Source organism: Neopelma chrysocephalum, unplaced genomic scaffold (assembly GCF_003984885.1).
Source record: "Neopelma chrysocephalum unplaced genomic scaffold, ASM398488v2 Primary Assembly neopelma1_91, whole genome shotgun sequence".
Taxonomy (NCBI): Eukaryota; Metazoa; Chordata; class Aves; order Passeriformes; family Pipridae; genus Neopelma; species Neopelma chrysocephalum.
Window position 1 is genome coordinate 6595399 of NW_020897753.1, and position 24771 is coordinate 6620169.

General features: G+C 42.9%; 1 protein-coding gene across 1 annotated transcript in view; it reads right to left on the minus strand.

Annotated features, from left to right (window-relative positions):
- Positions 1 to 699: 699 nt before the first annotated feature.
- ACYP2 (acylphosphatase 2) overlaps positions 700 to 24771 on the minus strand; it is a 31846-nt gene continuing 7774 nt past the window's right edge. The window contains exon 4 of the mRNA XM_027693479.1: positions 700 to 1315. Coding sequence (XP_027549280.1) covers positions 1201 to 1315 — 115 coding nt within the window. The 3' untranslated portion in view covers positions 700 to 1200. The remainder of the gene's footprint in view (positions 1316 to 24771) is intronic.

The window sequence follows — 24771 nt, forward strand, 5'->3', positions numbered from 1 at the left end:
CACAGCACAATTTAAAATTAACTCCTGCAAATTGCAGACAGGAAGTTTACTGCTTAATGCACAAAGGCCCAGAGAAAAATCAGTCTAGTTGTGGGCAGAAATACCTTTCTGTGCACACCTTGCACAGATGGAGGAGTGCAGGGAAGTGTCCTGTCTGGAATTAAAACCATGAACTGCCTAAATTGACAGCACCTACCCTAGGAAGGGGCACAGGGCAGCCAGTGGGAATATCAGCTTAAGTATCCTCATGGAGTCTTCTGGTGTATCCTAATCCTGACCCCCCAGTCCAGCAGAAGGGGTGGGTGTGATTCCAGCCCTGCCTGACCCCGTGGTGCCTGTGGAGAGAGCACTGAACATGAGCACTGGCTCCACTCTGCACACACCCAGCCAGGGGTTATCCCAAGCACAGGACCAGGACCTTCCACGGACTTGAAGTGATGGATGTGGGTGCAGCAGCTTGAACCAGGTTCCAACACACGGTCTTAACTCAGGAGCAAACACAATGGAAATCACTGGGATCTTCAATTCTAGTGAGAACATCAAAAAAGCAAAGAGATCAAAACATCCTTTCTAGTCACTATGGATGTGAGCTGCAGTGAGACAAGGAAAAAACAGGGTGAGAGGCCACACATTTCATCATCTTGTCCAAGATTTATCTACATTATCATGGAGAACTTTAAACCACAGCTGGTTAGATAATCCCAGTTTGAGGCAACTTATATTTATTTTAATTCATTTTAAATTACCACTTCATCTTAACCAGTTAACCCAAAGAGCATCATCTACAGCACAGAGCTGTTACAATAAACCTCTGTGTTCCAGCTCTGCAATTAAGTATTTTTGGTGAGACTACAAAACAGCAGAACATGAATTTATTATTTTGCAGCTGAAAGATGAATCACAGTGTAAAGATCAGGTACCATATGGTTGTATGTAACAAGTCTCATTGTGCACAGATAACCACTGACGCTTCTAAGCATTTATCTGTCTCTGGAGCTGCAATAAATTAAATATTGGCATTTTAGATGGTAAATGTTGACATCCCTGGTGTGAGGTGGCTAACACAGCAAAACTGGGAATTCTTACTTGGTGGGAACAGTGGGGCATTTATGTTTATCTCTAGTATTTGTGACACTGGATGGAGGCACAGCAAATATCACGGAGCAGAAACATCTTTGTGCTCTGGGATGTTTCCTTCTGTCAGTATCTGGTGCTAAACCCCGAGAAGTCGAGCTTGGAAATCTCCTTTTCGTTGGAAAAATTCGTCCGGTCTATGCGGGAACTTGGGCTTCCAACTTTGCTCAGCCAGGATTTCCTGCAGGAAAAGTGAGAGAGGGTTAACAGGTAACACACTGGGAAAAACATCTGGGGTTTATTCTCCTGTCATGCCTTCCCCTCCTTTTTTTTTTTTATTTTCAGAGCCATAAAAAGCATCTTTCAATAAGGAAACTACCCCAAATAGGCTGGTTTCTGTTTTTCCTCCCTCTCTCCTTTAAAAGCAAGCCAAGTTATTTAAAAGCCACCCGTGTTTCGAGGAGTATTACACAATATTACATAAAATCACAGCTGACAAAAAGGCTAAAGCTGATTTACTGCAATGATCCCTTTTAAACACTATTAATAGCATTAAAATAGGTATAATTACCTTTGCAGATTCAACACTATTCTTTAGCAAGGACCTAAAACCCGCTTATAATTGAAAAATTGCACAAACCCAGAATTCCAACAGCCAGTTGACCCTCTGCTGACAACTAAAAGAACGGGAACTGAAATGAAAATTAATGAATTCAAAACCAGCAAAAGGCAGAGCAAACAAAAAAAATCAAAATCATGTCAAAGCAACACTGATCTGTAATAAATTCTGGGTGTTACACAGGCACTCTGGATAACTGTACATCCAAACACTGGAGATGCAGCAGGTGAGTGCTTAGAGAGGGTTATTTACAGAAAACACTCAGTCAGCATTTTTGGCTTCACTGAACTCTCAGAAATAAAAAGAAGAAAGTGTTTTAGTGTGACATATCAAAGGAGAAATATTTCCACACACACCTCTTTTATAATACATAAGCAGGTATAGATACATAACTCGTTAGTATTAGCAATAATTATTCATTTAAATTCTGATTTGAAGACAATAAAAGTTGCCTTATTAAGAGTCTTGTTAATTAATCCTTTACAAAAAAATCACACTGAGCATTATAACATGCAATATTCTTGTAGTGAGACCATTTTGTTGTCTTTATGATGACAATTGTGCTTAGAGGTTGCTTGTCTTGAGCCAGTAAATCAGTGGATCACACCTGAGACATAGAAACATCTTGCTTGAGACCCCATGTGCAGGATTTTTTTTATCAGAGACAAATAATTTTCTCATAAATTATGCTAATCCCTCACAGACTGATCTCACCACTGGCACAGACAATTCTAAACCTGCCTTCAGTCCCATTTTACCACTAAAAATAAAAGCTCCACGTGGAAAAATGTCCTATAAAACAGAAAGCAGACCCAGGTGTCTCACGTTCCAAGTGGGATTCACCTTAATTCAGCACTGAGAAACTCCAATATAAATATTTGCCACGTGTTTACACACCTTCACTTTCCACATCTTCACACCTCTTGTTCTTTGCTGTTGGGAACAACCTCCCTTCTCCCCTGCTTTAGATGGAGCCTTCCCAGTAAGGAATATCAGAGAGGAATAGGAGTCCAGGAGTGAAACAGGACAACCCAACTTCCCATTCTGTGCTGGACAGATATTCCAACAGAAGGAAAAAGGCCTAGGGACAGACCAGCCCATTTTGCTCCATACTAGGAAAAAAAAACACCCTGAAGAGGCCCTTTTTATTTACCAGGAAAGTCTCTAATAAAAGTTGGATGTCCTTGAGTGAGAAGGAAGAACATGTATTTGAGATACTGAATTAATATTCTAAAAATAGCAAAGATTATTGTTTTAATAACGTGACAACCAGAAGCGAACAGACTATTTCTTTTTCCTTCCCCACTTTGAAGGTGAATTTATCCTGGACAAAGTCAAAAGGAATATATTCCTTGTCCAGCCTTCACAGCAAAGATTCACACCTGGCTGCTTCCACCTCCCAGGCTCCACTGTGTGAAGGAACAACTGCAAACTCTGCCCAGGGCAACCTTGATCCATTCTCAGCTCCACATACTCTCCCATGAATAAGGATGGAGCACAGATTATGAAAATCCAGTTAGAGCAACCCAGCTCCACGGAAAACTCCTTACAGGATGTGTTTTATTCCTTATTTAATGCAGGAGGTAGGGCAGGAAGCTGAGGACTTGCCTCACCCATCTCCCCTCTCCCTGCTCAAGTCACCAATGCTATGAAGAAGCACATTTTTTACAAGCTAAGCAAGCAGGAAATCAGGATTTCCTCGAAGTTACAGTTGTCTCCTCATTTATCTCAAGAGCATTAAATGTCATCTCCAATCTCTTTGCTAGCAGTGGTATTTTTAAAAGCAGCATTAACTTAGGAGCACCCAGATGAAGAGTTAAGACAAGGTTCTGTGCCCTCCTCTTCCTTCTCTCAGCCTTCCTAAATTTCCTTTCGCTTCACATCTCTGTGTGCAGGAGATGAGCTACAATCACCAGCACTTGGGAGTTTTAGCTTGTCATTTATAGCACCCACTTTAAAATTCACTGCTCCTCAGGAGTGTGAAGACATCCTCCACCCCACTTGTGTGAAGCAAACGAGGACATTGCTGTCACAGGACACCACACAGCTTAGTCTTCAATTTGAACAGATATATCCCTCTAAACTGGCTGCTTTGAGGAGTCCAGAACAAGAGCAAAGCTCTTGTTCTGGACTCCTCAAAGCAGCCAGTTTAGAGATATATCTGTGAAAATAGCCATTCCCTATCATGTTTCAGGCCAGTGCTCCTGAAACACTTCCCAAGCCAACCACACAGTTCCCTATCCCCATCTCCATGGGGGTTTACTCCTGGGAACCTAAAAGAATTGGATCTGTCCTTCTTCTCCTTTTATCACTTCATTACCTAAAGGAGCCTTGCTAAGCTGCGCCAGCTCATCACCGAGGCAACGGAGCTCTTCCCATTCATCACGGCACTGGAAAACAACATCTGAAGAGCCGCGTTTGCTCCACCCCAGCCCGGATCCTTGCGGGAACAGCCCGGCTGGGCACGGCATTCCAAGCGGGAACAGGTGTCCACCCATTCACAGAGCCTGACCAGGTTAAACCTGGAGAGCTGCCTGGAAATGTTGTTTAGGGAGCCTCACCTCTGCGGTGCAGGATGATCACTGAATCGTTAAGGGTGGAAAACGCCTCCAGGATCATCAAGTTCAACCTTTGACCAAACACCATCATGTCAACCAAACCAAGGCACTAAGTGCCAGCATTAATAAGCACAATTAATAATTAATAATGCTGAAAACCTCTGTGCTTGGAATGCTAAGGAAATAAAGCAACCTTCTGATTTCCTGAATAAGGTTTTTTAACTCCAACCTATGCTATAAACCAGATTTCTCTAAAATAAACAGCTTCCTTGGCATTGTTCTCTGACTGAAATATTTCCCTACAATAGTTCATCTTTTATTGTATGCAAAGGCCCAAACTTTTATCCTGATATGGGAAAAATTTACAGTCCACAGTGCTGGAAAAGGAGCTGGAAGTGCCATTAATATTTATATAATATATACTGTATATATTGTACACATTATATAATATATAAAAATGCCATTAATGCCAATACAGCATTAATACTTGGTGAACTAGACAAATTAGGAATATTCCTTTCTCTTCACCTCAAGCACAGCATCACTGAAGTGGAACAAGAGAAACGTGTGCTCTTATTTAGAGGGAGAGAAAATAAAGGCACTGGCTTGTTTATACTTGATTTCCCTTTGTTTAGCATAAAATACTGAAAAGGAGGTTGCTTTTTGAAGGCTGTATTTACATCTGTGACAGCATATAGACTAGACTTGCAAATATTTATAAAATATCTCCAAAATATTGTTGCCTTCTGTCCAATTCTCATAAATCTTTGGTATTTCCATGTCCACAGAGGAAACGTGGGATTCTCTCGTTGCTGTCTGGAGTCTGAGCTTTTGGGAAGAGCTTTAGCCATGGCTTTCAAGCTTTTCTCTACAATCTTTGGGGCTACGAATATTTCACTTACCATCTGTGTTTTTATGAACCTGAAATGCAGCAGGTAAAGCCTCCAATGGCCTGGGTGGTAAAGACACCTCCCAGCTTAGTGCATCGTCCCTACACCTCTGCTCCTGCTGCCAGAGCCTAAGAGGACTCTGGAAAGAAAATTTATAAAGGTTTACTGTTGTGCAAAAGTAGCAGGAAGAACAAAACCTTGGGATTTGACACAATTTGAAGCCGTGTGCCCTGCAAAAAGAAATCCAACCAAAACATGCTTAGCATTTTAACTTGAGCAAAAAGCCTTAATAAGGGGAAGAAAATGGGTTCTGGAAGAAAATACATGAGGGATCCCGGGAAGAATGACTTATATTTTGGTGCAGAACAAGGCCAAGAGGACTCCAACCATATGTGCACCCCTGCAAAAGGAGGGGAAGTCGTAGAGAGAGAACAAAGCCAAGTGCAAGGGAGGGGAATTTCAGTTCCTTTATTCAGGTGGCCCCAGCAAATCCCAGCCAAGTGAGGGGTTACTCCAGAGGATTAAACCCAGGGAGCCAGAGCAGCAGGATGGAAGGATACAGCCCAACAACGGCAGGATACAGCCCAACAAGTGGGAGGGCTGGAAACCAAACAACCTGCTCAGGCGTGGGCACGGTGGCCCAGAATAGAGCCGGAGCCTGGAGGGGGCGGGAGCCTGGCTGTGCTCCCTGCTTCCCAAAAACGGGAATGGCTCAGCCCATGGGGTGTTTAACACCAGGTCTGGAACTGCTTTGGAGAGGGAGAGAGATGGTTAATCAGAACTGGTGCCTGACTGGGTGTTTTAAACCCAGCTGTCAGATGGATGCTGTTAATTTGTTTATTCCTTCCTTCCCTGCTGCTCCCAGGGCCGGCACTTCCCCAAGGGAATCCACGAGGAGCTTTTCCTCGAGGTACATTGGAAAGTATGTCAGCAGCAAGGGCAAATTAGCAAGATCTGAGATATCACAGATATTGTGGGACACGGGACTGAAAAAGCCTCAAATACACATTTTGGTGGCGCGTTTCTACTTATAAACTCTAGAAAAATGACTTGTATGTTACTCATCACGTTCTGGATGTTACTGGCAAGACTCTTTTGATGTTAAAGTGATCATGACTAGTTTGCATTAACACAGAATTTGGCTCTGTGCACCTCCAATTTACTTCGCCATGGATATCTGATCTATGTTAAATGTCTTCACCTATTACTTTGAAGAGGAGGAATTATCCCAGAAGGAAAGAAACCAAGCCTGGAGTTGTTATTTTGTCATACACAGTGCCAAGATCTGTTGTGCATTTTCCTGTTAATCGCTTTGGGAACCTTCAAGGAGAATTTAATAATTTCAACATGAGATCATAAGTATATTTTTATTAAAAGTTATCAGCATACCTCTTTGTTTAAACCACGTCAGGCAAGTCAATTTTGGCTTCTCTCAGAGAACTTATCAGAAAAATCTAAGCAACATTGCAGCCACTTGGTCCAAAGTAAAGAAGCAAATGAAAAGTAAAACCAAATTCAGCCATTCCAGTAACTTCAACAAGCTTTTCTGTCCACACTGACCTACAGAAAGCACAAGACAAAGGGAATTTCCAGTTAAGCTTGTCTTCCCAGAGCAGTAAACATCCCAGAAAGCCAGGAGCAGCCAAAAGGCCCATTGTATTTTCTCCCTGTAATCCATCTGCCTCTACAGGAGACAAGTTGGCTCCCCGGGCAGAGGAGGAATTTTGGCTAACCCCAAAATGCCACTGCAAGGTCATTCCCCACCTATTGAATCCAAGGCCACGGGAAGCTGAAATGAGGAGGAACTGCTGCTGTTGGGTACCAAGGAAAGCTGCTGGGAAAGGAAAGCTCAGCACCATCACCCCCCAAACTGCACCCAGGACACACAGGGTGAATGAGGGGGAAAGGACTCCTGCCTCTGACCAACTTCCACCTCCAAGTGTCCCTTAAACCCTCACCTTGGCCCTTCCAGAGCCCTGCAAGGCCACAAGGAATCCCCACACTTGACCAATTCAGCCCCACAAAACACCCCTGTTGTTCCACAGCCTGGCAAAAACCCAACAGCCACCGGTGCAGAGGACAATCCAACCAGGAATTTGGAAGACAACACTCCTCTGTTCCCTGGCACCCAGGTCCAGCCACAGCAGCACCAGCATCCCCACTGCCACACTTGCTGCATCCTCGGTGTAGCTGAGAGATTTACACAGAAGAACAGATGAATTTATTGTGCAAGGACTAAAAATAATGCCAGACCAAACCAGAGTGAATTCCTTCAATCCCCACTGGGATCCTGCTATTTTCCTCAAAAGTCTCCCTTACTTTACAGATCCCTTTGGATAGTTAAAAGACAGAAAAAAACCCAAGAAAGCTCCCTGAGAAGCTGCCATTTCCAATTTAAACCTTAAAGGGAAGCATCACCATTTTGTAGAGCACTGAGCAAGGCTGAGGGAGAATATTTAACATTTCCAGTGGCCACATATAAATTTACCTTTCCCTAAAATGCCTACTGGAATACTCACAAGCCAACAGGTCAGCTCACAACAGAGCATTTTGGGTTTCTTTTCAACTCTAGCTTGCAAAAGTGTTGAAATGTTCTTGTTAAGCATTCAGCCTGCTCAGCTCCATTTTTTCCCCTTGATTTTACACTGTGTAACTCGATTTGTTGATTTAAATTGCACACTTTCCAAGGAAGCAGCTACACCCAGCTTTTTAACCTCCAACCTCGAGCTGCCTTTTCTAAAGCAACTGTGATACAACACAGACATTTTAGAACCTGAATAAAAAAGACAGGAAAAGGTTTTAATAATATTCTATTAGAGCACAACAGCACAGGAAAACAAGTGGTTTACACTAGTTAACAGTTTGCTTAAGTTTTATAAGCTGAGAAAATCTGAGCTTTGTCAAGACTTTGCTTCCAAGACGCTCTATTTTTTTTGGCATCACAAATATAGTTGCAATAAGGGGGGGAGCAGAAGATTACTGTGAGGATGTTACAGCTCCTCTGTTCTCTCCTTGAGAGGAGCTCCTGGGGGTTTCCAGGGAAGGGGGCACTGCACCTGCCATGCACAAGATGCACAGATAATATTCCCTGGGGAGAACATCCCCGTTGTTAGCAGGCACTAGGATATGTATTATTTATTGTTTCCATCACACTCTTCCCAAAGACACCCTGTCCCAGCTGCCCTGAGGTGGCTCCAGACACAACAGCCCGAGGCAGGGGAGGCTCTGGGGTGGGATGTGCCAGGCTGTCCCCATGGAAGGGCAGACAGACCCTCTGGCACCAACTGCTTTCTTCCACACTGGCACAGCCCAAGGAATGCACTTCATTTACAGCAACAGAGCTGTTTTCACTCTTCAACACATTGCTTCTTTAGGATGTTTTTCTCATGACTTGACACACGTTCAAAATACCATTTGTGACAGGTCTAATATAAAAATCTCATTTTCCCCTGGCTTTTTAAGTTCTGTAAAGTTATCATTTCGCTTTATTAAATACCTCACCTTAAGAGGCCTTCCAGGCCCTGATCCCAAACCTCTCCAACAGGAGGGATGCTGGACAGATCAGCTCAACCTCAAAACAAGAGAACCAGATGTAACTCTCCACCTGATCTCCTCCACGCCAACACCACCCCAGCCAGCTCTGTGACATCTCTAATTGTTGGGCTTGATATTTCCTATGAATATTAAAAAACTTTGATAGGAGAAAGATTTCTGGAGTGCAGCACCCCGAGGGCACAGCCCGTGCTGGGGTCTCTGCACTGTCACTCTGGATGTGCTCACCGAGGAGAAAAACACCCAGAGAGCTCCGAGCCATCCAAGGGAGCCAGCAGAGCATGAACAAGGATCTTGGGTCAATGTTCCTTTGTGTAAAAAAAACTGTTCAACAAGGCCCTTAATACTTGCTGAAATAAGATCTGATATGTGTTCTTGCTATTCAGTGGCTCCTGTGCTGCACTACATCATGTTTTCACAAACCTGATCTGCAGGCTGTGCACCTGAAAATACCTTCCTGTTTATTTGTAACAGTGATAAAGTGCATCAAGAAATAGATTACTTTTGAGGAAAAGAGAAAAAAATCTTTTTCCCTACAAAATAAACCCAGCCTGGGAATCCCAAGCTATCACCCTCTCAAGGCAGGGATGGTTTTTGCTACTCGAAGTTCCCACTTACAACCAGATTTACTTGATTATTGAGGATAATTGGCTTGATCTTTCCACCTGAACTTCCCATTTGTTTTGGACATTTCCCTGCTGACTCCCAATCTGCCCTCTAACAGCACATGCTTTTGCTGCTGAGAGTTTCAGACTTCAAAAAGTGCAATAAAAGCAGAATTCTACTAAAGGCAGCATCTTATTCCAACTAAAGCCAACAGTAACACTCGTAATGAGCACAGGGAGATGGGCTTGACCTTTTTACAAGATTTACACAGAGACCTACAAATACTTACATGAAATAAACATCTAAGAAAGCCCAAGTCAAATAAAGCACCTTGGAAAGACAATTGTTGCACTCTGTTTCCAAGCATTCCCAAATAAGTCCTGTCAATAACTGTTCAGGAGCACCTCCTCCTGCACCCAATTTTACTTTTGTTGCTTATGCTTTATAATGTCTTAATATACAGGAGGTTTGGGTATTTTAAGATGCTTGGTAAGAAAATTATTGGCAAAGTATAAATGTGCTCCTAAACCCCATCTTGCCTTTTCCCCCCCATCTTCCCTTCAAGCTTCAGGGGCTGTCAAGAAGTATCAGACATGTCATTTGTTTTCTGAAATTTATGCCATTTCCTTTCTTTCCCTCCCTCCTTTTTTTGAAGTTTTCTGTTGTGATGTGAACTGAGAGCTACAAAATATCCCGGAAAAACCCATGAATTTCCCTATTAGCTAATTTTACTGAAATTTATGTGCAAATATTTCATTAACCTTATGCTTGACAAAGCTTAGGGTTTGTAGCTAATTGCCTCATTAGGACACAACAGGGTGAGTATGGAATGCTACCAGGCAAATCAAGATTCTCCACTTGGAAGTAAGTTTTCCATAACAAAGCTCACACACAATCCACAGAAAGGGCTTTCCAAGAGCATTCATGGATTCAGGGCTATAGCACAAGGTTATTTCTTCCTTAGAACTGAAGAAATAAGTCAACCAAAAACTCAACTTATTTCAAAATAAACTTTGAGTTCATTGGTGCTTCCAGTGACAAAGATTTCCAAAGGCAGGGAGCTGGAATGGAGAAGATATTGAAGCATTCCTAGAATGAAACCTCTCAAAAGGCTCTTGGAATTCATTCATGGTTGGTTTGGCCATTTTTAAGTGCAGAGAGAATAAAAGATGTTTTCCTTTTTCTGCAGCACCAAGACCTGAGAAGTAAAACAAACAAAACTAATAATTTGTAGGAGGAGTTATGCCAACTCACAAACATCAGAGTATGATTGGGGGAGCTGTTCTAAACCAATCACTTCACACAGCCCACGTCAGAGCAGTTCATGTCATCATGCAGTTTATAAAAACAAGAAAAAAACCAAATCTGAACACTATAGAAATTCTATCAGTTAAACATGAACTTCACAACAGCTGCAAGGAAATTCAGGACAGGGCATATGTGGGATGGAAGGAGTGGCTGGGACAGATCTGCCTCCAGACAGAGACACTGAAAGCCTCCAGAATTCCCATTCTGAGATAAGCAAGGCCTGGTTTTTGAGAATATTTATGATTCCATGACAGGTTTCAGCACCAGACAGATATCACAGAGCAGGAGGGAGCTCAGAGCAAATCACATTCCAAGTGCAGAGTCAGGGTTTCACTCCTCACTTCCCACTGAATCCTTCTCCCATGTTTGGAGAAATGAGTGGTTGCTTATTCTGCTGGAATTTCCATTAGCAAACACACATGCCAAGACTTCTGAAGGAGCACGACTGCTGGCATTGCAAAAAGAAGAGAAATACCCCTACCTGGGGCAAATCTGCATTTGTACACAGCCAAGAAAAGGATATATAAAGAGCCAATCTTTGCTCTGGCAACTCCACACAGAATATAGTAACTGTACATGGGTTTCCAAGTCAAAAGACACGCATTTGGAAAACAAAACATGGTTCAAACTCCTCAATACCACAGTGCCTTCATCTCCACAGCACATCTCCTCTTGGGGACACACTAACTACATTATTTTAGCACCCAGTTCCTCCAGCAGACTGGAAACCCTGGCATTTGGAAGCCAACAGATGTCAAGAGCCAGTCCCCAAGGATTGTAGGAATTCATTAGACAGTGAACACTTGCAATGCTGATTCTAAGCATTGAACACATACAGGGCCATAAACAGCCCAGTATCAGTTGTTGCCTCACTTTTCATTGCAATGCCAGGAATTTACCCACAGAACTCAAAAAATTATTACATAAATAATTCAAATTACATCAACCACGTGTCTAACTCCCCTGCCCTGGTAGGAAACTCTCAGTGCACTGTGTGGCCCCAGTAAAGCCAGAGCACTGTTCCAAGTTCAGAATTCCCACAGGGAACTCGGCTCTCCTGTTCCTTTGCTCCAGGACAAACACAGCATAAGAACTGCAGGAGTTATTAGGAAGGTGCCTGCAAGTAGAGAAATGGATCTTTACCAGAGAACAACTTTCTCTCACAATATAAAGCAGCAAAAAGGACTTGTTTAATTGAAGCAGTGCACCCACTTTGGCTTTAAACTTAGTACAGGATGTCACAGTCTTGCCTACATGGTTTTTTTTTGTTTACTGAAACAATGGAAACAAGAGCCCAGGATTCAAGCATTGACAGATCTCTTATTACTCTGGTACTAACCCTACTGTCCTTTCATTCCCCTTTGTCTCCATGACAGAAACAACCTTTATTCCTTTATGTGATTTTGCTTATTTATCCACGTATTCTGATACAGTACATAAATACTACCATGCTTCCTTAATTCTTAATCCCCTCAAATGGATAAAATTCTGCATTTCAGCTTTAAATATGATTATTTCCAGCCTGTTTTTAACTGTTGGACATTGTTCAGGACTTACCTTTCCAATGATGGAAGGCAAAGCCCCAAAATTCATAATTATTGATGAGTCCATTTCTTAAGAGTCCTTTATCTTTGAGGTGTATGTTAAGATCAGTTCAGTGACACCTATGAAATCTAAGCACTAAAACAGCTTCCTATTCAGGATATTAATTTATAAACCTTTTTAAGCCAAGAGCCTGAACCCTTACAGATATACACCCCAAAAATTGCTAATACATCTAACTCAAGGATGAAGTATTCTCATTTATGAAATCTGGGTTTAGCTCCTCATACAAGAAATCCAGCAGGAACTTGAAGAGGCAACGCCCTTTTTAATCCAGACAAAAAGCAACGTGATCACAGCTGAGATCCAGAATATTTCATTAAATATTAATATCTGCTGCTTTGCTCCTACAGCAGCAGTAAAGTGATAAAAGCAAAGCCAAAAAAAACCTGCCCAACTAATCCAAGGTGTAGCTGCTAGATGAGAAATAAACCTTGGAATGCAGGGAGAGGAGGCCAAGGCAAGTTACAGCTCCAGGCCCATCCACTGCTCCTCAGCTGTGCCTGGAGAGGGACAAAGAGCTTGGAATTGCTGCAGAACCACAGCACTGCTGGATGGCACCAAGAACTGGGTCAAGGGATGGCAGTTCCCCACCTTTCACAAAATGCAAGCCTCTGACTTCATTAGGAAAGAAGCCACACATTTTTCCCCGATGTACAGTTGATGCAGCACTGGTGTGACCAGCAAACACCAACTGACCAAACCCTGAAGCAACAGGGAAGACAATGGAATCTCTTGTACCTAAATATACACACAACCCTCACAAGATTAATTAAAGCTGAACAGGGAGAGCCCCAAGGAGAACAAATTAGCAGAACAGCAAACTATGCATCAACAATCGAGGCCTTTATCTGCACAGATCACTTTAATGCAGTTCCATTTACCAGGAGCTCACGGGGCAGGAACACTGCCAGGGGCTGCAGCTCTAACAGGAACCACAAGAGCTCAGAGCTGCCACGTTCCAACAGAACAGTTCTGATGGAAACCTGGCTGCACCCCAGCCCCAGACACACTCTGAGGGGGATGAGGGAGCACTTCAGTTACATATGGACCAATTCTTCTGTCTCTTCAGTTTTTCTTTCTTTATTCCCCTCCCAAGCAGACCTCAATCCCGCTGAGGAGGTTCCTTGGTTGCTGGGGAGGTTGTAGAAGGCAGGAGTAACATCTGCACTGCAAAGTCTGACATCAGGGGTAAAACCTGATTCAGAACATCTCCGGGGTGTGAATGGAAGATCAGGTGACAGGGAACAAAATTCCCTTTGGATCCATATGCTCAAACATGGGAGCAAGAGAAACGGAGAACTAGGTACACTTTCCACTCCTGTGCTTCTATAAAAATACTTTTGTAGGCTGATCCCAAGTAACAGCTCTCAAAGCAGAGAATGTAGAAGCACATTTATGTAAAAATGTGATAAAGGGCCTAAATCTGTTCTATGATGTTACTATGCAACATTCAAATTGCACTCCTTCCTCATATGTGCTGGAAGTAAATCCAGTTTTAAAGAAAACTTCAATTCCCAAGCAATTCCTTATTACTTACAGCTCTTCAGGGCACCTCAGTGAGTCCTGGGAGAGGCCATGTTTGCCATGGAATGCAAAACACTTCCCTTATGGCAAAATTCCTTCAGATAATGAAACTGTTGCATGACAGATGCTGCCTAGAGAATACAAATCATCCCAGCTCATCAAAAGAATTTTTTTGAAAGCAAATTATTCCTCATTAATTATTACTTTCTATACATTCACCACTTTCAACAGCCGTTTCAGACAAGTTTGTGTCTCTTCAGCTGATATTCAGTCCTATGAAATAACACAAAATAAATGAGGCATAACTATAAAAGCCACGTTGTACCATTTTCCTCCCAGGAATCTCAGTCAGAAACATGGGACTTCAGCAAACTCCCTAAAAATGCCAAACCAAGAATTTTTATTTTCCAGGAGTTCCAAGGCATTTTGAGCTGCCAAGTGGAATTAGGCACAAAAAAAACAAAACAAAAAACTGTTAATGTGTTAGAACCAACCCCCTCCCAATAATTAACAAGTTATTTATTGAGCTCTTTAAGAAACCCAGGTCTGTCTCACCCTTCATCTGCAATTATCTTCATTATGAAGTACAAATTCTTCAGGCCTCTGCATATTTAAAACCCTTCAGTAACTTTCTCCCACCTGAGATGATGCAAATGAAATCCAAATCCAGTTTAACAAGTCGTGATGCTCTGTCTGGTGTCTGTTCTACTGCCATGCTGAATGTATTTTCACTTTTTAAACTGATGTCTAAATAATACAGACCAGATCTCCAAATGACTGAGAATACCAAACAGCTTGGTTCTTTTCAGTGATGTTTGGCATTTTTATTCTCTTCAATGTATTAAATAAAATCCTGGGAAGTTATATTAAGTAAGGTACTGATATATACTCTAAAAATGAAGAAATCATGGGGTGTTTTCTTTTGCTCCAGCACTGAAGGCTTTGAAGAATTCAGCAGTTAATGCAATTAGTTAGGATGCAACTATAAATCACATTCAACTTAGAAGTATGTGAAATTTTGTCCATGGATTCAGACATACAAAAATATGAACTCTGATCCAAACAAGTAGGGACACACAAAAAGCAATATATTTGTTTAAGAAGGGTTTTAGTTACATTGGTGTAGTGCTATTACTATGCCTAAATTGTAACAACCCCTGCACGACACTAAGGGCACAATGACTGTTGTTTTAACACTTTAATCTGACAGAATTAGAGTATAATGCAAGACATCTTCATGGAAATAGTTCTTTGATATTCCCAACTAGAGTCAAGTTCATCTCACACAGACACCAATTAAAACATTTTAAACACTGCTCAAGCAGAAAAAAGAAAAGCTTTTGCACTCTGGGGCCTCACAAGAGGCCGATGAAGAGACACAAGCCTGGGGTTGTAACATAGGGGAAGAGGCTGATTCAATGAGTGAAGGAGTTGTGGTTAATAACAATTACTAGTTGCTCTGTGACTAGAAAACTCCATGTATCTCACTGAATGCTGCATTCCCAGCAGGAATTAGTCACATTCACTCCTAAACAGTTCCTGGGAGTGCTGGCTCTGCAGTGGCAGGGGGGGAAAGGCTCCTCATTTCAACCAGACCTGGCAGAAATAGTATTTGAAAAGAGGGAAAGAGATTAGGAACAACACACTGGAACAAGTTTCTCTGCATTTTTATGAATTATATTTATATCAGGAACTGGAGCGACAGGACAAGGGGGAATGGCTTCAAATTGACAGAGAGTGGGCTTAGAATGGATATGGGGAAGGAATCCTTCCCTGGGAGGGAGGGGAGGCCCTGGCACAGGCTGCCCAGAGAAGCTGTGGCTGCCCCATCCCTGGAAGTGTCCAAGGCCAGGTTGGATGGCACCTACAACATTCAAAACAGCAAGAAACCACTACCAACATCACATTAGTGGGAATCTTAAACTGTTGTTCAGCAATTAGAAAGTATTTCTACCTCATTCTTTCCACCTTCTCACTCCATGTTGTTGAAACATCATTTTCCACTAAAGCTGTCAACCAGCTTTCCTAAAAATCAAAGGGTTTAATCACACTTGGCAACCCCAAAGCTGCTGGCTCATTTGGAATGAGTATTCTTCAACTTTAGCCGCCAAAAGAAGATGAATATTTAAATTCATCCCTTTTCTCATGGCACTGACTCCCCTGCAAAGTAGCTGGAAAGCAGCATTCTGGCAGTGTAGTTGGTGAGAGAAATATCTAGAAGGCACCAAACAGTAACTTCTACATATGCAAGTAGATTGACATCTAGTGTGAAAACACTGAACTACAGAGCCTCTACTGCACATCAACGAGGATTAATTTCAGTAAAATATATACATATTTGTTTCAGTGACAAGAGAATCAAATCCTCCTCCTTAAAATTGTCTTTTTTTTTTCAGATAGATACCCAGAGCCAAAAGTGTTGTACCAGTGACTGAGGAAGTGCAGCTTTGAGCAGAGCAGAGATGAGGTGTCAGCAGAGAACCAGAAAAGGGAAATGAGGAAAATCAGGGAAGGAACTCTGATATGAGCACCGAGACAGAGCAGCACAGGCCAGCTGGTCAAGGAGAAGGTTTCCCCAGCTCTGCATAAGGTGAAGTAGAAGAGTCAAAGGCCTGCATGATTTAATATTACAATTTATGCCTGAAAAAGATCTTGGATGCTTTCACTTGACTCAAAGACTGATGAGGAGTGGTGTCAATAGTCTCTAGACAACTGTGTCCTTTAGCAAAAGGAATAGAGGCAGAAAAGACAGTCTATGTACTGTAGAAGAGATAAATAAAAGGCTTTTCATAGTCATTCCACTCCCTGCTATCAGCATCATTATCCCAGAATTCAGCTTATTAAATATATTTAGACAAAGGTATTTTCATTCCTGTGAAGTCATCTCAGAAGTCACCTTTTTGCTCCCGCCAGTAGTGGTGGCACTGGCAGAGATTTTCATTCCTTCAGCCCTTTCAGACCTATTTGCACATTCTTGCCTCCAGTAATTTGGTAAAAGCAGTATCTGAAAGCAGTATTTTAAAAAGCTGATGGAAGAGCATCCACACCACAACTCCCAACTCATTCATAACTCATTTTCTACAACATTATTAAGATATCTGACTCAAACCCAAAAGCACTAATGATGAATTGTATCCTGATAACCCACTGCCCAAACTGATGGTTAATTGCCAAAATTAATTATTTTTGCTGAGTAAATATGATTCCTTATCATGACATTGACTCAATGTGTTACCCATTAAACAACTGACAGCTCCTGCTGTTGTGGATACGACCAAAGGGTTGTTTGCACTCCGGAAAACTCAGGACTCAAGGGACCCTCTGCCTGATGAGTCAGGAGTGAGCCATGACTTCAGGATAAGCTCTGGAAATGGTAAATCCATCTGGAAAAATGAAACCAGTGCTGCTCCCTGGGCCATTTTCACAAGGGCACAGAACTCAGCTCCGCACTGAGCAAAACTTTCCTGACAGTAACGACACTGTACACGCCAAGTCAACTGGAAAATGGTTTCTTGGCACCACTTAAACCCTCCAGAGCTCGAAAGGGGAAGCTAAGGAGAACTCACTCAACCCCACAGACCCTGCCAATCTCCAGTGTATCCAGCCTTGCTGCCCAAGCCAAGGATTTTCAGAAATTACAAATAAAAAAAAAATCTGAACCTCATCCATTTTTGGCTTGTGCTTGAAACCAAACAATGTGAAACTTAACTGGAGAAGCATCCAGTAAAAGTCCCTGACTGCACCAGACTGCTGCAGGAACACAGGAAAACAAGGGGAAGTCACACAGTTTAGGAACACAACACTGCAGTTTGTTTTCCTTGATTGTCTGGCAGATTCAGGGAGTCTCCTTATGCCTCCTTCCCTCCACCACACCTGACACTACACACACGGCCCCTGGAGCTCAGCACAGCACTTCTCAAGTTCATTCCTACCAAAAGGAGTTGGTGCCTCACCTCACACAGCCACAGGAACAGAAACACAACACAAACCAGCAATTAAAGACATTTTAGTTGAATTATGTGTTACATCCCTGCACCCTGAGATACAAAACCTCCACAGTGCCAAGAAAGACTGCAGTGGATGAAGAAAGGATAGAATGGGGACACATCCAGAAGTAACACAAGATTCCCACTGTGGAGAATTTTAGGGCCCCCTCTCTGGATTCAGACAAGGCTCTGGTTGAACATTTCCCAGAACAAAAATTCAGATTTCATCTGAACCAACTGATTCAGAACCTGTTTTCTCTTATTTGGCATTAGTATCACACCGGGTCTGACTAAAAGAAATAAGACAAATATATCATGGCCTTACTTGAACATAATTGTTTTCTTCATTTTTGCCATCCTTTTTTCTTTATTAGGGAAAACTAGACACCACACCAAAGTGTGCAATGAACCTGAACAGAACAAGAAATACCTGGAAATTATTCACAATACTCTTACTATCTCATTTTCACTAAAGATTACTGACAATCCCACACGTTCAGATGTATTAGTCGAGTGCCAAAAAAATCATGAGACCGGTTGAAATCTTATGGGATCCTTAAACCAAAATTCAGATGCTTTGCTTGCCTTTGGGTTTTGGCATTATCTCAGTGCCAACTTGCTCTGCAATATGTAATACTGACAACCTTTCTTTAAAACAGAATTCCAATTCCTATGTAAGTTTTGTACCAAGCACTGGGGCCTTGAGAAACGGCAAAGTATTGTTACAGAAACATTGTTATCAGTGCAGTAAATCAAGATGCTATCACAGAGTCATTAGTGAATTATATATTACCAGTGAGCCTGAAAAAAGGTTTAAAAAGCACTGGTCTCTATAGAGTTCATTAACTAAAAACTAACCTCCCTTTCTAGACTTTTTTTTATTCACCAGCTGAATCACACCAGAAGTTACTTGCTAGAGCAACAGCCCTCTTGACATAATTTCTTAAGTTATAACCTTGTCTCCCAAAGGAATTTAATTTTTAACCTTTCTTAAAAAAAAAAAAAACAACAAATCTTTTTATCAAGAGCCATATGCTCTGAAAAAACCCTTCAGGAGGATCTCTATTTTTTTATTTATCACTAGAGAGCTTAAATTTCATCAAGGCAGAATGTCTTTGTCATCCAGCCACTCTGCCACACTACAGTGGTATAAATATAACCAAAAACCTCAACGTAAATTGCCACAAGAGGATCTTGCTTCCTGTCAAGCTGGAGTGGAGCCAGGACACAAAGTGCTCCTGGATTTCAGTGTCTGCTGGGCTCCAGACAGCTGCTCTTTCTATTGCAGAGGAACAGAATCATGGACACAGAAATAAAAATACCTGCTTCTCCTGCTCATCTTGGTTTGGTTATGGAACCAGAACTAATCTATTCTTTTATGCCAGCATTTAGTGTCCTTCACCTTATTCCTTCCTCTTCAGCAAACCCCAGGATCGCTGTGTAAGAGCTACACAGGGGATCCATTATTCTTGCCTAGCCTGGGGGGACACAGCACAGCCCTTCTATTTTGTCCTCCTGGATTTAGATGTGACCTTGGGATTAATTCCCAAAGCCATTGGCACCTTCCAGGGCTGATCCTCTCTAAGAGGGGAGAGGCAGGGTGGGAACAGGGTTACCAAGCACAATGCCCTAAACAAGTGGCATCAACAGTACCTTGAAACGGACTGTGTGTTCCACCCTGGGCAGCCCAGGGCACCTCTGGGTGTTCCTTTCCCCACGGGAGGATTTGCCTGATCCCCTGACAGCTCAACACGCCCATCCTGGGCTGTATTTTAAGAGGTGTAGATCAGGGAACTTATCCCCACCTAGAGACAGCTGTTCAACACCAACACTCGCTACATACCAGGTGTGACTCCACTGACATCAACACATTGCTGGAGGAACAACAAACTGTCCTTTTCCACTTTGTCCTTGGAAGGTTTTCTCTAACAACAGCAACAATAAGCAAGCGCCTGCCAGGGAAACCACGGCTGCAAACAAACACTGGGCTGCCCTGGACACAACCAAAGGGACACACAACCAAAGCCACCCACAGCCACTGCCCCCAGTGCTCCTGCTCCTCACTGAAACACTGCTCAGACAGCTCAGATCACCTGGCAGAGAACAAAACCACATCCTACTCCTGTCGAGGGCTCCGTGTCTCAGAGAACACACTCATTTTTGAACAGGCCAAAGGCAGCAGGGTAAGTGCATCCCATAATAAGTGCCATGACGCAGGCAGGGAGATATGCACAGGCACAATCCCAGTGCAGGCACCTGGGCTCCGTGTTCCCAGGGCAGCCATCCATTCCAAGGTCCATGGCATCACTCTGGAGAGCCACATCAGCTGGAAAAACACTGAGAGCATTTCAGGAAGTTCTATTTTCAACCCCCTTGGTAACACAGACCTCTTTTGGGCCTTCCTACAGGAGTCACGTTCCCAGTGACACCATCCCCCCGGGGGGAAGACAAGTTTCCATGCAGGACTCCAGCTACAGGCAGTAAGTTCATTTTTTATCTCCATTTGGGAGGATAATTAAAGCCCAGTCAGGAAGAGCAGAGTTAATAACAGTGGTTTCCTCAGGGTAAAGGCACAGGGAAGGTCTCCAGTGGGAAGGATCCCTCAGTGATCCCTGCACAGGTCACAGTCCTGTCCCACAGCTCCAGCATCCCCTCCCACATCAATCCCACAACCATCTTAACCCACAGCACCTCTGCCAACCCCACACTCTTTCATGCCCCAGTCCCACGTGCTCCATACTTGGCAATTCCCGTCTCTCCAGCAGGCAAACCTTGAGTGTCTGACAACTAGAAAACTCAAGGTGGTTTTTAAGTCTCTCAAACACAATCAGGCAAAATATTGAGCATTTCTCAGAATGTGTGGGGCTCAGTAAATACTGAAGTCAGCAGCCTCCCACATGTTTCTGGTTGGGAGTAACAGGAACATCCCTCAATATCAGCTAAACCAGACACTAAGTTGAATAGATTTTTGTTAGCCTAAGTTTACTGAATAATTGTGGCTGAACTCAGGCAAAAGAGCACTCAAGGATAAGAATATACAATTTTAATGAAAGACTACAGGTCTGTTTTGGTTTTTTTTTTTAAGTGTTCATCCATGGGTGTGCAAGCCCTGAGAAATGTGCTGTGTGCACTCAGCACAGCAGAGAAATCCTGCTGCTGTCCTGGTCCTGCCCCAAGCCCCTCTAAAAGGATAATGCAGACAGCATCACATTTCAGAAGATATTTCCTGGGTGCCTGCTGAGCTGACCTTGTTTACAGGCACTCACTGAAACGAGTAATTGCTCGTATGTTCCCCTCCACACTGGATTTTCTGCCTATACCATCCATATGGACACGAGCCAGAAAGAAAATGTCTATGTAATTACCCAATTAATTATTATTAGTGCTAGCATTTAACAAAAAAAAAAAAAAAGCCAGCTGGCACACTAACAATTGCTGCACTTCTGTTGTGCAAGAACTACAAAAGGCATGTTTGGATTTTGCAGCTACTAACAAGGAAAGTTAAACAGTTCTGTTTTAAACTACAGCATGAGAAGAGCAGAGAGTAGAGTAGAAATTAGGAGACAACTTGAATTCAGAGTCAGCCCCAGATCTGCTGTGTGACTGAGCCAGTCAGTTCATCTCTGTGCTACAGGTTTCCATCTGTAAATTAATCCTCTCATTCTCCAGCTCTATTCCTTAATTTTCCTGTCTGTTCTTTGGTCACAGGACTCATGTTGATAAAGCTGAATGGGATCTTGATTGACTGCAGCCTATCATTATTTTCTTTGTACTGCTGAAGACCAGGGGAATTTTGGGATTAGAAAGATGGGTTTCCTCTGGACCTGGCAAACCCCCACTGCTCCAGCTGGGCCAGAGGAATCAGCTGATACAATAATGCAATTACAGAGTTTGAAGCAGTCCAAAAGCAGTGAGTGGAAACCAGATAAGAACATAACACACCCTGAAATTCTGAGCAGTGCTTTAGTGGTGTTAGTTAACCAATGCAGAGAGCCCCAACCTTACAAGGAGAAACTCTGTTCCAAGGATTAGCACAGGATTGGATATCAACAGTCCCACAACTCCTTCAGCTCCATCACAAATTTGCCATAAGAGACTGTGTTGATTCTGCCCTGTGTCCCAGTTCCTCCACATATGGGAATAATCCACATGCAGCTTCTCAACAGAACTATTTTCAATTTTAATTTAACAAAACTGTTCGTGTGTTGTATGAACTGGACAATACAGAAACCTGGACCACAAAAACCCATCAGATCCTGATCTCCAGGGCATCCCAGCAGATCCCAGTGAAATCCAGGCACACTCAGCACTTCAATCTGAACCCAAGCAGAGACATATCTCATTTCACCCAGGCTAGTATTCAGCACTTTTCCCCTCACTGAGAGGATGGAGCAGCCAGAAGAAAGCTGAAAACACAAATAAAGCCAACTGTGACAGCAGGGTTCATCCCTAGGACAGCATTCCAGCAGCTCTGCTCTCCCTAGCAGGTCCCACAGCAGTGTGGGGATCCCTGCCCAGTGTTCCTGAGGGCAGCAGTATAATATAGCCATTCATCTCTAACAAAAAGGGCTGGAGCCCTGCAGCCCCCTGACTGACAAGGAGGAGCTCAGCCCCCAGCTCCAGCTGCTGGATCCAGCCTGCAAAAGCAGGGCAGGGAACAGATCTGGGACTGGCAGCAGCTTTTCTCCACCCCTCCTGGGATATTCAGCCAAACCACCTCGTTTTCCTAAACTCTTGAAAATCCCCCCTGCAAAACAGCAGGTATTTAGATTTAATGAATACTCACTGTCTCCCCAGACTGACAGTAGGGCAGAGCTGTGCTGGCTGAAGAGTTTCTTGTGCTGCCCTTGAAATCTGATTTCCAGGAAAGGTTTATAAATTCCAGTGAGCAGGGTCAGAGCTCAGGATTTAGCATTTGCACAGCGTAACTGGACTGCAGGTGAGCTCCTCTGTGGTACATCAAAGCTGCTCAGATCCAAAAATATGGTGACTGAAACATCATTAAATGATTGCTGGGAGATCTGCAAACTGGAATAGATTGGGGGTTTGCTCTAGATGGTTTGTTTTCTAGCATGTATTAAAACTATTCATCCAGGACCCTCTTCCATTAGAATGTTCATTGGAAGTCCAAGGAAACTTTGTCCAAACTGAGTATCAGCTGCCCAATTTCAAATCAGGCATTAATTAAGTTTATTGACTGCTTTTTCCTAAATTAAAAGCTTTACTTTTTTTTTTTATTGAGTTCTGACTACTTTCCAGGCCGATTTTCTTTGTTCCTTCAGCAGCAGGGAAACAAGCAGGAAGAGCCCTCAGCACCATGAGAGCAGAGCACAAATCTGAACAGCAGTGGAAAGCATTCAAGGTACACAAGCAGAGCATTCATTCTACATTAAAGCAGGCAGCTGTTCCACCCCAGCTACAGAAAAAACATCTCCAAGAAAACCAGCTTGGGAAAGGAAGCTTCTGATGCAGTAACACAGTGACCACATGAAATCAGCTCAAGAGCAAAAGGCTCTCAGACCAAACCCAGGGGCTCCTCCAAGGTGATGTGATTCTCTCTAAAGAGACTTGAGGATCCCCTTCAGAGGGGCCACAGAACAACAAAGACACAAAGAAGAATATTAACCCTGCAGGAGAGTTGGGAGCATCCAGCACAGTTTAAAGGAAGCATCTCAGGGCACGGCATTAAGCAAATAAATATTGTATTTCCCTGGAGAGCAAGATGAGGGAGCAGAGGAAGGAATTGGGAAAAAAGAACAAGGTAAAATTGAGTTATAATCAAGTTACCCAGTGATATATTTTTCCACTGCTGCAATGCACTAACAGCAGCTGAGAGCAGAGCAGAAGCAATTTTGACTTGCCTGCTGTTGGCAAAGGGTGCATCTTAAGCAGATGAGCATGAAAGCCACCCATCCTCTGTAAAAATGTGGTAAATAAACTGAACACAGCTTGTCAATGAATCAAATCAGCACTACAGCAATCTGGGGGATAAAACAAACAGGTATCTCAGCAACATCAGAGTTCTCTCCTCATCACACAAGCTCTAACCAACTCATGCAGCATGGCATAAGGGATAGGGATTTTAAGTCCTGGATTCCCCTGGCTAAGGAAGTGCTTACATCCTAGAGATGATGCTTTTCTCCACCAGGACATTGGTAAGGTCAGCAGCAGCAAGAGTCACAATTTGTGCATGATTACAGCAGTAAATTCAGGACTAACTCCACCCACTGAGCACAGGATTCCCAGCTCAGGACCTGCCCAGTGCTGTCTGTCTGGAACAGAGCTTGGCACTCCCAAGACAGAGCCTTGCTGTGCTACACACACGATGGAATAACACCTCAAAAACGTTCCCTCCTCACTTCTCCCCAAAAGCAAGGGCTACCAACAGCTTCACCTGCATGTTTGCCTCATTTAACACCCACTTTTGGGACAGCAGCAGCAGCATTCCCACAGAGGCCTTCCCATCCTCACATTATGCAACTTCAATATCAGTTTAGTGTTGCTTTCTTCTGTGGATTATAAACACAAATCTCCAGACCCAGAATAATGCCCTTCATCCCTCTTAAGATAGAAAAACACTCATAACAGGCTTGTTCCCTACCTATTAATCTTTAAGTACCAGCACATACAAAAGGAAAGCAAAAAAATTGCAGTTCTGAAGTTGTTCCTTTTTGTTAACACTACACATATTATGTAATGTATAATAAAAGCCACATTAGTTGGTTGTTATTTTCCAAATTTGTTTGAAACACCACATCCAGCGTAAGTTTCAAGAAAACCTACATCAAGTACGTGCTTTTATTGATAATTACTAGTTTGCTGGCACAGACCTATTTTTGACTGCGTGCAAAAATAAGCTGGAGTACAAAAGCCATTTAAAAATCCTGGTTTAAACTGAACTTTTACTCATTAATGTCTCTATTTAAGTGCTGTGCTGGAGCAATAAGGACAAAAAGCCAGAATAACAGCATTGAACCACACCACATCCTCCTGTATCAGCAGTAACAGAACACCTTCACTTGGGAATTATCAAAGCATTACATGTGGTC